Source organism: Rhea americana, unplaced genomic scaffold (assembly GCF_003343005.1).
Source record: "Rhea americana isolate MKP2758 unplaced genomic scaffold, rheAme1 scaffold_110, whole genome shotgun sequence".
In the NCBI taxonomy this organism is placed as follows: Eukaryota; Metazoa; Chordata; class Aves; order Rheiformes; family Rheidae; genus Rhea; species Rhea americana.
This window is the reverse complement of record NW_028185151.1, coordinates 342,420-356,057: the sequence shown is the minus strand read 5'-3', so window position 1 is coordinate 356,057 and position 13,638 is coordinate 342,420. Positions and strand designations below refer to the sequence as shown.

Genomic DNA, 13,638 nt, shown 5'->3' with positions numbered 1-13,638 from the left:
AGAATTACATGATTATAGCTAGAGCAGCTCCAATTTTAAATTTCAAATACTGTTGAGACTGATTTGTGRTTGTTACTTTGTTCTGCTCATGTGAACCTTCCACCTTTATTTCCTTGACATCTTCATGCCTATTTGCTCTTTTCTACCAGATTTATTCTCTGCCTGCTCATTTACTTCCACTGTGGAAGAAATTCTGYTTAACTTGCACCATGATGATGGTTGAGAACTTTCCTGACTTTTGAATGTTATATCTTTCTTTTTCTTAAACTCTCAATCCAGAAATTTTTCTTTTTATTTTTCTGCTTTAAAACTTTCTGTTATATTCCAGCATCAGGACTCGTGTCTAAGCCCTTTAGAGCCTTATCTTGTACGATTTCATGTACATCCGTGCATGAGATGATTCTTTCCAGGATCACTGGAAATCACTAGGTTATGAAAGAAGAAAAAGATTAAAACAGATTTATACAGAAACAGCTTAGGCAATTGCATCTTGTGAAGCACAAAAAAATTAAACAATTTCTGTTACAGTCTTTTTAACATGAAACGAAACAATGGAAAAAAAACAAAAAACAAGAAAAACGTCTCCCATTGTTTGTAATGTTTCTTAAAGAGAATCCTTTCAACGAATCTTCAAATGAATTTCATTTTTTACAGGAATAAGACAAAAAGAGAGATTGATTTTATATATTTTAATAAGGGTGAATCTTCTTTTTACCTGTTTGAGAATGTGTGTGGAAAGATTTTCTTTGCTTAAAATACTTTTAGTAGTCTGTCACTATAAAACTACTTCTTCATATTAGGCAGATGCTCTTCAAGGTCAAAACTTTGTCATGCACCTTTTTATATTATGCAAAATCCTTGGATCACATGAGTGGTCCTATGCAGGAAAGAGTTTGTGAAAACTGTAAAGCCATTTGTGAGATATATAGTAAAAAAGACTGCTGTCTGACATCTTATTATGAAGAAATGGAATAGCRGAATTTTCACTGATGAATCACAGTTCTAAGATGTCACTGTTCCCCCCCCCCAAAAAAAAAGGCCTTGCATTTAATATTGATCTGAATTTAACATTAAAAAAKATCAGAGCATATTCTTAAAGGGAAATTACTATACTTTGTATTTAAGAAACACAATCTGTAAATGAAAGAGTAGCTTTGTGTTTARCCTGTGTTTTAATTCAGTGTAGCCTTTTGTCAGACTCTGAAACAAGACTAAATGGTATTTTAATTGCTGTTTGCAGTTGAGCTTCTCAAAAAAAGGTCTTTGTTGTTTTAGGGAGAGTTTTTCTCCTTTCTCTCTTTCAGGATTTTGCCTTCTGGCTATTTTCCAATCTATACCTCTTACTTTGATGCTGTCATATTTCAATTCTTCTTTTCTCTGCTTTATTTTACCATTTCAGAAGAATGATCAGGTTAAGGCTTCCTCTAATCTCTCTCCTGCCAATAAAAGTAAGGTCAGTGCAAAACCTTAGTGCCAGAAAGAACAGTTTTCTAGAGAAATGATAGTATTTCTAGTCATTTAACAAGTACTTTTTGGCTGTGCAAGTATAAAATTCAGTAATATTTTGAAAATTCTATTCTTTCCCCTGTTCCAGSCAGCGCTTAACTTTTTCGCTAATGTGTTGCCTTCCTTGCAGTCCTGCTGGCCTCGGCACAGGCGTGTGAATGGCACAGTTTTTGGTGGAGTCTGTGCACCATGTACATGCTTTGGTCATGCAGAGTTGTGCGATGATATCACAGGAGAATGCCTGGTAAGTGCCACTGCTTGTAAGAAACCTGATGGGACRTGACCAAGATCGGTTTGATATACCGGTGTAATTGAATTAAACACCTCTGGGACTTGGAGTATTCAAGGAGAAAGAAGCAGTGCTTGACAGAGCAGATCTTTTGAACTATTGAGTTCAACATACTGAATGCTGAAGTTAAGGATCCCCTCATACCAGTACGTGAGAGCTTCTACTGTTAAACAAAAGGAATTTTTATTCACATAAGGTTTATGTTTTGAAACAGGATCAATAGCATAAAATGTGGCATGCAGAGAGCAACAAAATGTATCAATGATCTTCCATGGAAGATCTCTCTCCCCCTCCCATCCATCTCCTGCAGTGTATTCGTTCARTTGATAGTTTGTAGTAGGTAGTAGGTAAAATCTCCTCCAGTATGTCCTGAAGATGTGGTTAATGACTTCCTTCATCTAGCTTCCTAGTAAACCTTGAAGAAATGCTTAATGAATTGTAATTAAAAAATTAATAAAAGAATGTGATTTGGGCTAAAACAACTGTTTTCTTACAGAATATGGAGATGTTATATAGTTACTTACTAATTCAGCAATTAAATCCATGATGTTATCCATAGCTAGCCTATTAGCGCACCACTATTTCCAGCCCATACAGTAGCCTTTTGGGATGGGTGAATTATGCTGAATAGACTGTTCTGATTAACTCAAGGGCATTTTAGTTTTATATTGTCTGACATAGCATGAAGCTTGAAACAACATTTCTCATTTCATTAGTCTTGCAGAAACACAATTTGAACCAGTGCCAGTTTAGTGGGATATCATACTCTCATTTCCCTGCAGAATTTCAAGCAGACTCTGTATTGTGCATGTTTCTAAATGTTCACTTTTATTTCCTTAAGAAAAAGCTGCTGGGAAAAGTCCAAAATGAAAATTCAGGCTTTTTACAATGTAATTTGGCATTTAGAATTATCACTGGTCTTCCTGTTTTCCCCATACAAGATGTTTAATTGCATTGCAGTACAAAACAAGATATCCTTAATTTGTGGATCAGTGAATTTTTCAGATTACTTTTTCATGAATAGAAGCTTAAGATGATTCTCAATTTAATTATACAGTAAGCTTTAAAGAAGTGCCTAGGATGAAAAATCTGTGTGTGACATGACAGTCACGTTTTGAATCCTTCACTTATATGCAATGAAAATATTCACCACTAGGCTAATACGGATTTGTCTCTCTTGAAAAAGATAGAATTTGTTACATTAATGGTTGTGGCCTCCAGCTATGATGTCTGTAACATTAGTGTGGGATAAAATCTGTTAACAGAAAAGAAAGGAAAGGGAGAATGTTGCTTAAGGTGTATAATAGCTACAGACTGTTTTGCGTAGAGGTGGATAGTCAGATGGAGATCTGAAGCTGCTGCTTCGCCTTTGGGTCTCAGCCCTTGCACAAGGAGGTCCCCTCTTTATTTTTCTCTAAAGCAGCACCCGGAGATGTGAGAGAAGGTTCATGCTGTAGTGCATGCATATTACGCACCGTAGTGCCTGTGCACTTTTCAGCTGGTGTGATCTATTGACGGGGAGAGTAGAGCTCTGCTATCCGATGTTGCAAGGGGTGCTGGTGTAAAGATAACACAGCGCTGAAAAGGAAGATGAAAATAACCACTTGAAATGAATAACACACAATATGTACTTTTTTTCTATATAGGTTATCGTGCATTTATTCTGTGCTTCTCATGTTCTGTCTAAGCTTATACTAGGTCATCCTGTATAGAGGAGGAGGACAGGTTGCTTAAAAAGCAATTTGGGGTTTTCTTGCAGCTTGCTTTGAAAACACTGTAAGTGAAGTTAAATTGGTTAGTATCCATGCAGACTATTAAATGCTGCAACTCAGTTTGGATCATAAGCCTTTTGAAGTGAAAGAGAGAGAACTCTGAATGCTGAAAAAGAGAAATGTCTCACATCAAAGGCATTCTTTCTATTGAGGTTTACACAGCCTTTTGGCCTCCTTATTATTATTCATGGTGTTTTTTCAGTAATACAACAGACAATTTAGGCACCTAATTTACTGATATGATACTTCTTTTTACTCTTCCTTAGCTTTGAAATGTAGTTGAAAAGCAGCTGAAATAYGTTTTTGACTTGTGATAAAAGCTCAGATCATCTGCTCCAACACAGGCCTGTATAAAATGCTCATTTTTAACGCATATCCTGCAGTAACCTGCAAAGCCCTTTGATCCCCACAGCAGCTTTATGGAGAGCTGCATGATACATCATTCTCATTACYGTTGTGATATACGTGATAACTGCCTTGGTACATAGGGCAAGTTCTAACACACAGAAATGCTCCTTTGTAGTGTTACACATGCACATTTACCGTAGCTTTAGGAGGCTGGTTAAACCTAATCCTTGCAAAGAGCAAAAACACTCAATGGTTTTTCATTCATTGAAGCATATTATGTTCCTAATAGTAAGCCCAGAGAAAACAAGATATTTCCTTTGCTCAGGATATGTTCAGATTGGAAAGTGGATAGTCCCCAGGGGCCTCCATCATCTTGGTATAGAAACAGCGTATACCATGTAGTTTGAGGCCAGGGTCAGGGCTAGTGGACATTTTGTGCTTATCACAGTTTTCCTCACAGGAGTGACAAAATGTCTTCATCCATCTTCAAACAACACAGTAACAAAATGAAAGATCCCTACACTAAATACAAGATAGGCTATACCAGAGGTGAAAAACACATAAAGCCTTTGCGACACTTTTGGATTACATTTATAAGACCAGGCAAGGGAATTGTCTCTAGAGACATGACATTGCAGTAGTTTGAAAATGTAGAAGTGTAGTCACGCTCCCAAAGAGCCAGCACAGTTGTCTGCCCTAGGAGGCCAGGGCTGTACTAAGATCGGCAGATAAGGCAAAGGCTTTCGCGTGCTTTAACCAGTTTAACCTAGCAACTTCCCTGATTTTCTCTGTGATGGATACCCCAAAGAAGGGCATTAGCATACCAAAGATATTTCATTAGAGTCAGTCATACTCCCTGATTAAAGTTTTATTTTTATCACTAGCCGCCTATTTACACTGTATCTTTATATGTTTGTATGCACTCAGCTGCATACCTAGCCAAGCAGACATGTGTTTCGATCTGAATTTAGGGTTCCTTGATACTGGACGTGTMGATGTTCACTGGGTTTCTTCCAAGATTGATGGGCTGGCTCAGTAGGAATTGGTGGAAGATACCCTCCAGAACATCAGGAATTAAGTCTTTGTACAATGAGGTTTGATCCACGCATTAAAATTTTAATGCAGATTCCATAGGAATTATCCAGTGTTCACAGTTTTACTTAGTCAGAGTTTGTCTAAGTGAAGTTTTATGGTGTTTGGAGATGGAAGAGGTCCAGAAAATTGATGCCTTCAAAATGTTTTGAGATCCAATACCTGCAGTTTGAAAACATAAAAATTTGAACAGGGAAAGGTTCCTGGCCATAATGTCTRTGGATCCATGAAAGATGGCATAACAAAACTACTAGATCAATATGTTGGAATAAAATATATTTCCAAGAGAGTAAAAGGGAAAGTTCATGTGCGTGTGTGTGTGTACAGTACACAGAGCAGTTTAGGGACTGTGGATCATGATCATCTTTATTCCGAATCCCAGGACACAAAAAAGCAAACTGAATGTTCATATAGATACCARATTAAAAGTTTGTGTGCTTAAGCATATTATAAAGAAATAATCTCAGTGTAATTAGACATCGCTTAAACTAGATGATGCTCAAAACTATTGCTGTGCTAAAGCCGTACATTTGGCAAGTTTCAAACCGAGATTATACCCATTGCTAACAAGGAAAAACAGATTTTTCATGGGTAATGATAAAATCTTTAGAAGGGCTATTAACTCAACTACTTCAGTACTTAAGTTGATCTATAAATTTGGCAAATGAGTATAAAGTTTAATGCATCATAGAAGGGAACAGGCACATTATGTCACATCTGTTCATTACATAATAATTCTTTGTCTGCAACCTTCTAACTGGCCAATGTGAAAGACTGTCTTGATCTATAAAAGTCTTGCTCAGGGAGAAAAATACAGGACCACACTGGATCATTATCTTTCAGTTGAACTCTACACCATGCAACATATGTTCAGATTTTGGCACTGTATCTGAGAGTTTTCCTTTGTGTTATTAAATTTAAATATTGAGGCTTGGTGAGGAAATAAGCAGATATAGAGATCTGGACTGAGAAGAGTTAGAAGCTTCACGCAGAAATGGCTAGGGTTAGACTTTTTAAACATAAATTAAATTAATCAAAGAGAAGGTCAGCTCTTTGTATTGTGAATTGCTTTTTTTACAAAATAGAAGTTTTTTTTTTTTACTTTAAAAAAACAGCAGCAGCTGCAAATACCAGTCGAACAGATGCATTGCTTTAAAATCGTATGTTAACTCCCCTCACTTTAATAACATCCTTGACATATAAGCAGTTCATATTCTTGAAAAACATTAAGATATGTCTGAGAATATTTCAAGCTAAACTTAACACAAAAGAAGAATCCATTATTTTTCAGATAAAGTACAAATAATTTGACATGATGCTTTAAAAAAGTTGAATTGTTAAGGGTTTTTCTTTTGAAACATTGAAATTATTTTTGTCACATCTTCTTTTAAAAGCATGTCTTAGTCTTCCCGGTTACACTTAAGCRTGGCTGGTAGATTCTTTTTGAATGTTAGCACTTGAAGTAAAAAATCAAATGGACTTAAATGACCTAGTGAAATAGATTTAACCCAACTGAAGACTCTACAGCCATAATCTTGTTTAACTAGAGGTCTCAGTAGTTGGTAATAGCTCATGACCTACTGACTATGTGAAAATGTAGTATTGTGACTATTCTTATTCCAAAGATATGCTAATTTTATACACAAGCAATAAGAATGTACTCTCTGGAAGTGAACATTTCCGGAGAAAGATACTTTTGACTCCAGCGTGCTTGTGACTGAAACACGTATTGTGTTTATTCAGATGCCCGAGTGTATGGTATTGGCTCTGCACAACATAGTGCAAAAATCTTCRTACAAATCATTGCAATCCATGAAAGAATCCTGAAGAAGAAATCACAAATACTTAGAATAGTTCCATTTTCTTTATCCTTTATTGAAGAAATGTTTCATCTTTAAGGCACTAATGCTATTATATATCAGTCAGTACCATATGCATGTCTAGCTGTCAAGTGGTTCCTTTGTTAATGAGAAAACAGTTTTCAAGTTTTTTTTTTTTTTTTTTTGAAATGTTTTTATTTGAATTCTGAAGTAGTAGGTTGGGCAAAATTTTAGGATGAAACCAAGATTCTAGATTTGAGCTGGCACTTACCTGTGGTCTAAATCAGATTAAAACAACTCCCTGTCCCTACCCACCACCACAACCACCACTACATACAGTCTCTCTCATGGCTTTCATATTGACCTTTTCCAGCTGGCATATAGTTTCTCAATCTGTACCTGAGCACATCAACGTGGCATTCAGTGGYTGAAAACATCTCTGCTGCTTTCTCTGCCTTCACACTGCCTAYGGGTTTGTGGCAAATCGTGGTGAAAGGAATAGGTCAGTGTGTTAAAAATGTGAGAAACAAAACAAAGGCGTTTAAGCCAAAAAACTAATTTACTGAGCCTGYGGCAGATCTAGCCAAATTATTTAGGATTKATAAATCCTAAATAGTGAAGGGAAAGAAGAAAATGTTTACGGATCATAATATTCTTTAAGGCTTAGCAGCATCTGTTTCTACATAATGTGAAGCCTATTCTCAGAAGACTMATTCCATTTCTGGCAAAAAGCATTTAATTTGAGATCAAGCCAAAGGTTATACAAATACAATGTCATTTGACATGCAGATCTACTGCTGTCGATTTTATGGGGTACTTTGGATACTTAGTATGTTTGGATGAACTGTTTCTAGTATTATGAAAGCCAGTCACAAATGGAAACACAAATTGTTGGATAGAGCTTTATAGTCCTCTTATTTTCTACACATAAAATTTAATCTGGACCCTTTTCTAGCAAACAAGTATTAATTAAACAATTCAAGCTTTGATGATGTTCACAAATATATTTAGTATATTGCCAGCCATGTACCTTGTAAAACGAGTTAGGGCACTTAGATGTGAAATATAATAATTCTYTCTTATAAGTTATACAGTTTGGGCTGTATTTCCAAGATCGGCATCTGAAACCTGTAGCAGTTTTCCAAAAATCCATCGTCTGTTGCATGAGTGCACTAATAAACCTGTTCTGTGCTGCTCKGAAGGGTGGTTTCTTTTAAGCAAACTTAAACAAGAATGTGGCAGTTGTATACTAGAATGGTAAAGGACTGCAGTTAAAAACTCTTTTTGTTTTGCATAGAAAAAAATTGTCCAAAAGAGCAGAAATACCCAATGTCTCTGAAGCACCGATTGCTATAGCTGGCCTCTAAAACTGGCTCACAGCTGAGCAGCAGAACACTGAAATATGTGTTGTAGACTTATGATCCAGCTGAGAGAACGAGCTAGATGAATGACTTTAAGGACTTTTCCATATGTAAATTCTCTAATTGTGAATTTGAAATGACATCATGTACTTTTCATCTTCTATTCAGGACTGCAAACACAACACAGGTGGTTCATATTGTGATAGATGCCTTCCTGGTTTCTATGGAGATCCTACTAAAGGGACAGCTGAAGACTGTCAGCTGTGTGCTTGCCCATTAAATATACCTTCTAACAAGTAAGATGTATATTTGTTGTATGTTACATTTCACTGAGTAAATTATGTTCTTGTAAGTGATGCTTTTGTATGTATATTAAAGGGKTTTTTTTATTTTTTAACCAGATAATAATTCTGTAACATAAACTTCTATTCTTAATTTATAGTTCCACAGAGTACGGGCTGAGAGGCAAAGAGCAACACAAAAGCTAGCTAAGACGGGGGTAGAAGGAACAACCTAGAATTTTGGACAACTTTTTGTATTTTGGACAACAAAAAAACTCTTTTGTTCTAATCAATAGCTAATGTTAGCTTTTCTGCCTCTCTTTGCAGGGTAGTTTCTGGTTTTAAAGCTGAAGTTATAGATTTGATAGTTTTTGTTATTATTAATAATTGATTTTTAAAACAAATTTGCGTTGACCAGATGTGACTGTGATTTCTTCTGCTTTAATTTTTCTTTTCTTCCTGTCAGCATTCAGTGGTAATGTTGATTCATTTGGAGTCTGAATTTGGCTTTAAACCTTACAAGTCAAAATATATCATCAGCATATCTCAGAATAATCACTAGCAATTTTTTTCATTAACTAAAAAGGTAGAGGGTTAATCAAAACTCTGATCTAAGAGCAAATGATGTTTCATTCATTRCAAAAGGTTGTCTATACTTTTTAACTGCCTCTAACTTAATAGAGCAAATGGCTTGAACATTTTTAACTGGTTTTCTTGCCAGTTAGTGTCTGGAAAATAAGAATACCAAAATCATTTGGCATAATGCGGTTGAAGGAGAAAAAAAAGTAAATCTTGGCTGATGATCAGCTTTTCTTGTACATACATAGAAGTTTGAAATTAAGTGTATCAGTTTGAATTAGCATGTTTGGTTTATGCCATCTAGGATGGCTTCAGACAGAAGGAGCCCTGGGGCAAGCAGCACGTGTCCAGATTATGCAGAGGAGGTGCTGGGCTGCAATGCAGCAAATGATTCTACAGGAATTTCAGAATCCATTGAGTACATCTGACGCGTCTGCAATGGTCTCTARTGCTTACCCAAATTCCAGCTGCAAATTGGATGCAGCTCCCTTCTGAAAAGATTCATCATTAGTGCATATAAGCATTTCAGAATATGGGCTTGTGCAAGTAAAGATGAGAACACATCTGAATGGCAGTGTGCTAACCTAGGGCATAGGTAACCTGAATTCTGCCTTTAATAAGYTCAGGCTAATGGTAAGCCTACCAAGCTTTGTTACATGTTAAAACTGCATTGATAAGTGAAGGAATAATCTGACCACCTATTATCTGGAATTCCAGGAGATTATGGGATGGGAGCCTGCCTTCCTGTTAGCATAGTTCTGTACACATGATTTCATTAGATATACATGGGCTTATGTCTGCTGCTCAGGCATGGTTCCCCTGATGTCCTCATTGCTTTTACATACTTAGCATTTCATTGCATGAATTCTCTTCCTCTCATTTGAGAACACTACTGACTATCAGGAAAAATACTGTCATATTTATAGCTTGTGCAGATGTGCAACAAACCAAGTCAAACAGATTGCATTTAGGTTTTTATTGGCAAAATGCCTGGAGACCCCTATTATGTATTCRTCAGGTTTCTGGCTGTATTGCTTTCTTCTTTGAAACTGCCCAGAAAATTCCCTTTTTAATATTAGATTTTCTTGAAAAATGTAGGTCCAAAACAAATATGGAATATAAATATTCCTCAGCTGTGGAACTGTGGGTGTCCTGAGCCCCACAGGGTTTATCCCTGGATTAGAACTGTACAATATCTCCCAACTTCTGCAATGGACAAGAGCAAAACTGTGAGCAACATCCTCAAGCTTTATAGAACTTTTATCATAAAGCTCAAGCTCTTCTGATTTTACAGCTCTAGACCAACTATTATATGTGTTTTATGAGAAAAAGAAGAGACTGTTAAAGGACTAAATGTGTTCTCTGAAGACAGTTAAAATACTCATTTTTCATCCTTACTACTGTATCAATTTAAATGTAACTGTCAATTGGCAGTGGGTTTGGTATGCTGGGGACAGTGTCTGTAAACAACTCGGATTCCTTCACATGTCCTTCAGGTGAAAGCTTAAGAAATATTGAAGCTTATGTCAACCTACAGGTGGAGTATGCCCTTCTCCTCCGAGTGATTCCAAAATGATTCCTGTACCTAAGAATTACTGTACTGCTCCTATATCTTCAAGTTCATGTATCATCATAGACCAAGTCTGCCAAACATACCATTAACACTGTATATAAAAAATAATAATAATWGAGTCCATCTCTTTTGTCCTGTTAACTTCTGAAGAACCTGACAAGTTACCAGCTTGTATATAGAAATACATATATAAAAAGTTATATAAGTTAAAAATAACTTTCCATAGGTTTTAATTTCTGTAGTATTTAATTCCTAACATTGTGTGACTGGGCATCCATAGGTCTTTAAGCTTAACAGTAGGCACAGGTGCACACAGGATATTCTCTGTWTAATAAGCCTCTAAGATATATTAATAGATCAGTGTTGTCTTCAATAGCAAAGTCTTACTGCTTTATGAAATTTATAATGGTTCCCATCATTGTTCTTACAGCACTGAATAATCTGTCAGTGATTCTTTTTTCTTTTCAATGCCATCTAGGGCATAGGACAACTGTTCTACCTGTTTTAGAAATGTGGTGGTGATGATATAGTTTCATGGCTAACTTGAGCATAGTTAGCTGCAGCTTGTCCCCCCTTCTGTATCCTTATGAGACCAATTTCCAAGCACAAGGGCTTAAGCCAATCGTGAAGCTGCATTCTTAGGCACAACAGCAGTGAGCGACTTGCCATACATCACGAAAGAAATCTGGGAAAAATCAAGGAAACATRATAAGTTTCCTAGGCTTGTTTTCTAGATCCTGAGCTGTATTTTTCTCTTTTGAAAATATCACTGTATTTGAACTTATATGATGCAAATGAGCTCAATACCCATATTATCAACGGCATATGTAATGCACGTTTGGCTGTTGTCTTTTCTCATAAATTCATCACTCTTACAAACTGTTCCAACATCCTTAGTCTTCAAGGAGTTTCATATAAACTGCTTTTTTTTTCCAAATAAATTACCAGATGTACTAATGTATWCTTCTTCCTACCAAATATTGATGTCTGGGATAATTACTGCTTTACTCTTGAAGCAGTGGTAAGTTTCGTATGGGCAATGAAGACCCTAACAAGAATGTTATATCTTTGGAAATGGTAGCTAGAACATGTCGCACTCAGCCCGGGAAGGTCATTACTAAAATGGTAGCATGTGAACTAGGAAATCTGGTTGGTTTCAGAATGCTTAATATTTTCTTGGAACATTAAATAAGTCATAATCTATAATTATTCCAAAAGATGTTTTCTATAAAGTACTTGTAAGCCTGTAGAAGGTCTTGTCTCCCAAAATTTATAAGCCTTTACCATATATACCTATACTGTTTATTCACGTTGACYCATGTCCTGACTGGTGTTATTTTGTTACCATATATAAAAACTGTGAAAAGAACAATGATGGTGTGTGAGGGACTAAGATTTTTTAAAACTTGTGTTGCCTGATCAATACACACCATTCATTAGAATTTATCACTAGTAAGTAATGAGATTCTGAATCTCAGGAAGATAAATTCTCCTTTTCTCACCTTGCTATCAGACATTTCCTTTACAGTATGCAAATAGGAACTTCTCAATATATTAATGTTTAGTCTTCATATATGGATTGACTATTAAGTCAGAGAAAGCAGACTCAAAAGACATTGGATCTAAGCATAACCCTTAAAATGTGAAAATTCTGCTATTAGTTGCTATTGCTTAGTAATAGTAAGTACTCAATAATTATTATCTTTGTAACTGATGTGGTTGAATTCTGAGCTCCTAGTTGGTCTGTGGAGCAGTCAATCTACTGCAGTGCTACAGTGAGCTGCGGCAGTGTCTCCATTAAAGTTTCCTATTTTAGCTCTTATGAAAGAACAACATTAGRACTGACAAGCAGGATCCTACTTGAAGAGTAGGTGCTGCTGATTACATTCAATGATAATATGTACCTCAGTTTAAAATTGTTTCCATTGTGATTTAAAATTAGAATGATCAATTCTTATTTCTTCAATTGCTCATCTTACGTTCCTGAATTGCATTTTTAATTGAAAAGACACTGCAAAATAACACAAACATAGTCCTTATGGGAAAGAGGATGTTTATTGACTTGACCTGGCTACTCTTTCCTTAGTGATTTCTCATGTATCCGTATGAATATATATAGGAAAACTTATTTTGTGACAGATAGGGAGTCTCTGGATCTTTAACAGAAACAAAGGAAGGAATAACGGAGGTCAGCTCATAGGGTGGATGACTCCTGAGTGATGGAGTGTAGTTACCAGCAGGTAATCATGTTACATAATCCTGGTTTTCCTGTTCAGTTTTGTCACCCGGCTCTGCACCTTCTCCTATTTGCATACTCTTTTTTTTTCCTTTCTCTTTCTCTTTCCTTTTTTTTTTTTTTTTTTCTTTTTTTAAGTGTATGATGAGAATTGATTACCATTATTTACAGGAGGACCCATAAAGGTTCTCACATTTCTGTATCTCTGATGAGGACTTCCAAATGATAGATAGATTACCTCTTCTTCTGAACTATTTGTCTTTTTGTCAGGAGGTTTCCTTGTGAAAGTGCATTAAGGAAAAAAATTTACAGAATGCAAAATGCTGAGGAGCAAAGGAGCACAGCTAGGAGTTAAACAGTCATCAAGAAGTGAAGCTTGCAAATACTATGGTATCCCTATTCGTAAAATCACGGCTAAAATAAGTAGAGCATAGGCAAGAAATAAAGCTTTCTGCTCTGCAAGCTGTTCTTAAGCTTCGGTGTGGCTGCCTGGCCTGTTGCGTTAGGTCTTTGCCACTCGATTTGCTCAAACGTGCTCTCTGGGAAGCTGCACCAGATCTCCCTTTTTGCCCCTCCCCTTTCTGGTTCCCCGAGTCCCTTTCCCGGCCGGCTGTACACAAACTTAACCGAGCTTTCGCATCAGYTGCCCTTCAGAGGGCTTTATTTAGGGGCTGTATTATGGCGTAGCTTGTCTTGCCAGGCCCTCGGGGGCACAGACAGACAGCTGTACATTCCTGCCTCTCTCGTGGTGTACAGACCGCTCGGTGGCAGGCTCCCGTCC

General features: G+C 36.5%; 1 protein-coding gene across 6 annotated transcripts in view; it reads left to right on the top strand.

The window, feature by feature from the left end:
* The window catches only part of LAMA2 (laminin subunit alpha 2), a 376,763-nt gene that overhangs the window by 211,671 nt on the left and 151,454 nt on the right, over positions 1-13,638 (top strand). For all 6 annotated transcript variants that reach the window (XM_085314063.1, XM_085314044.1, XM_085314054.1 and 3 more), the window contains exons 16-17: positions 1,637-1,750; positions 8,357-8,484. In XM_085314063.1, the coding sequence (XP_085170189.1) occupies positions 1,637-1,750; positions 8,357-8,484 (242 nt within the window). The remainder of the gene's footprint in view (positions 1-1,636; positions 1,751-8,356; positions 8,485-13,638) is intronic.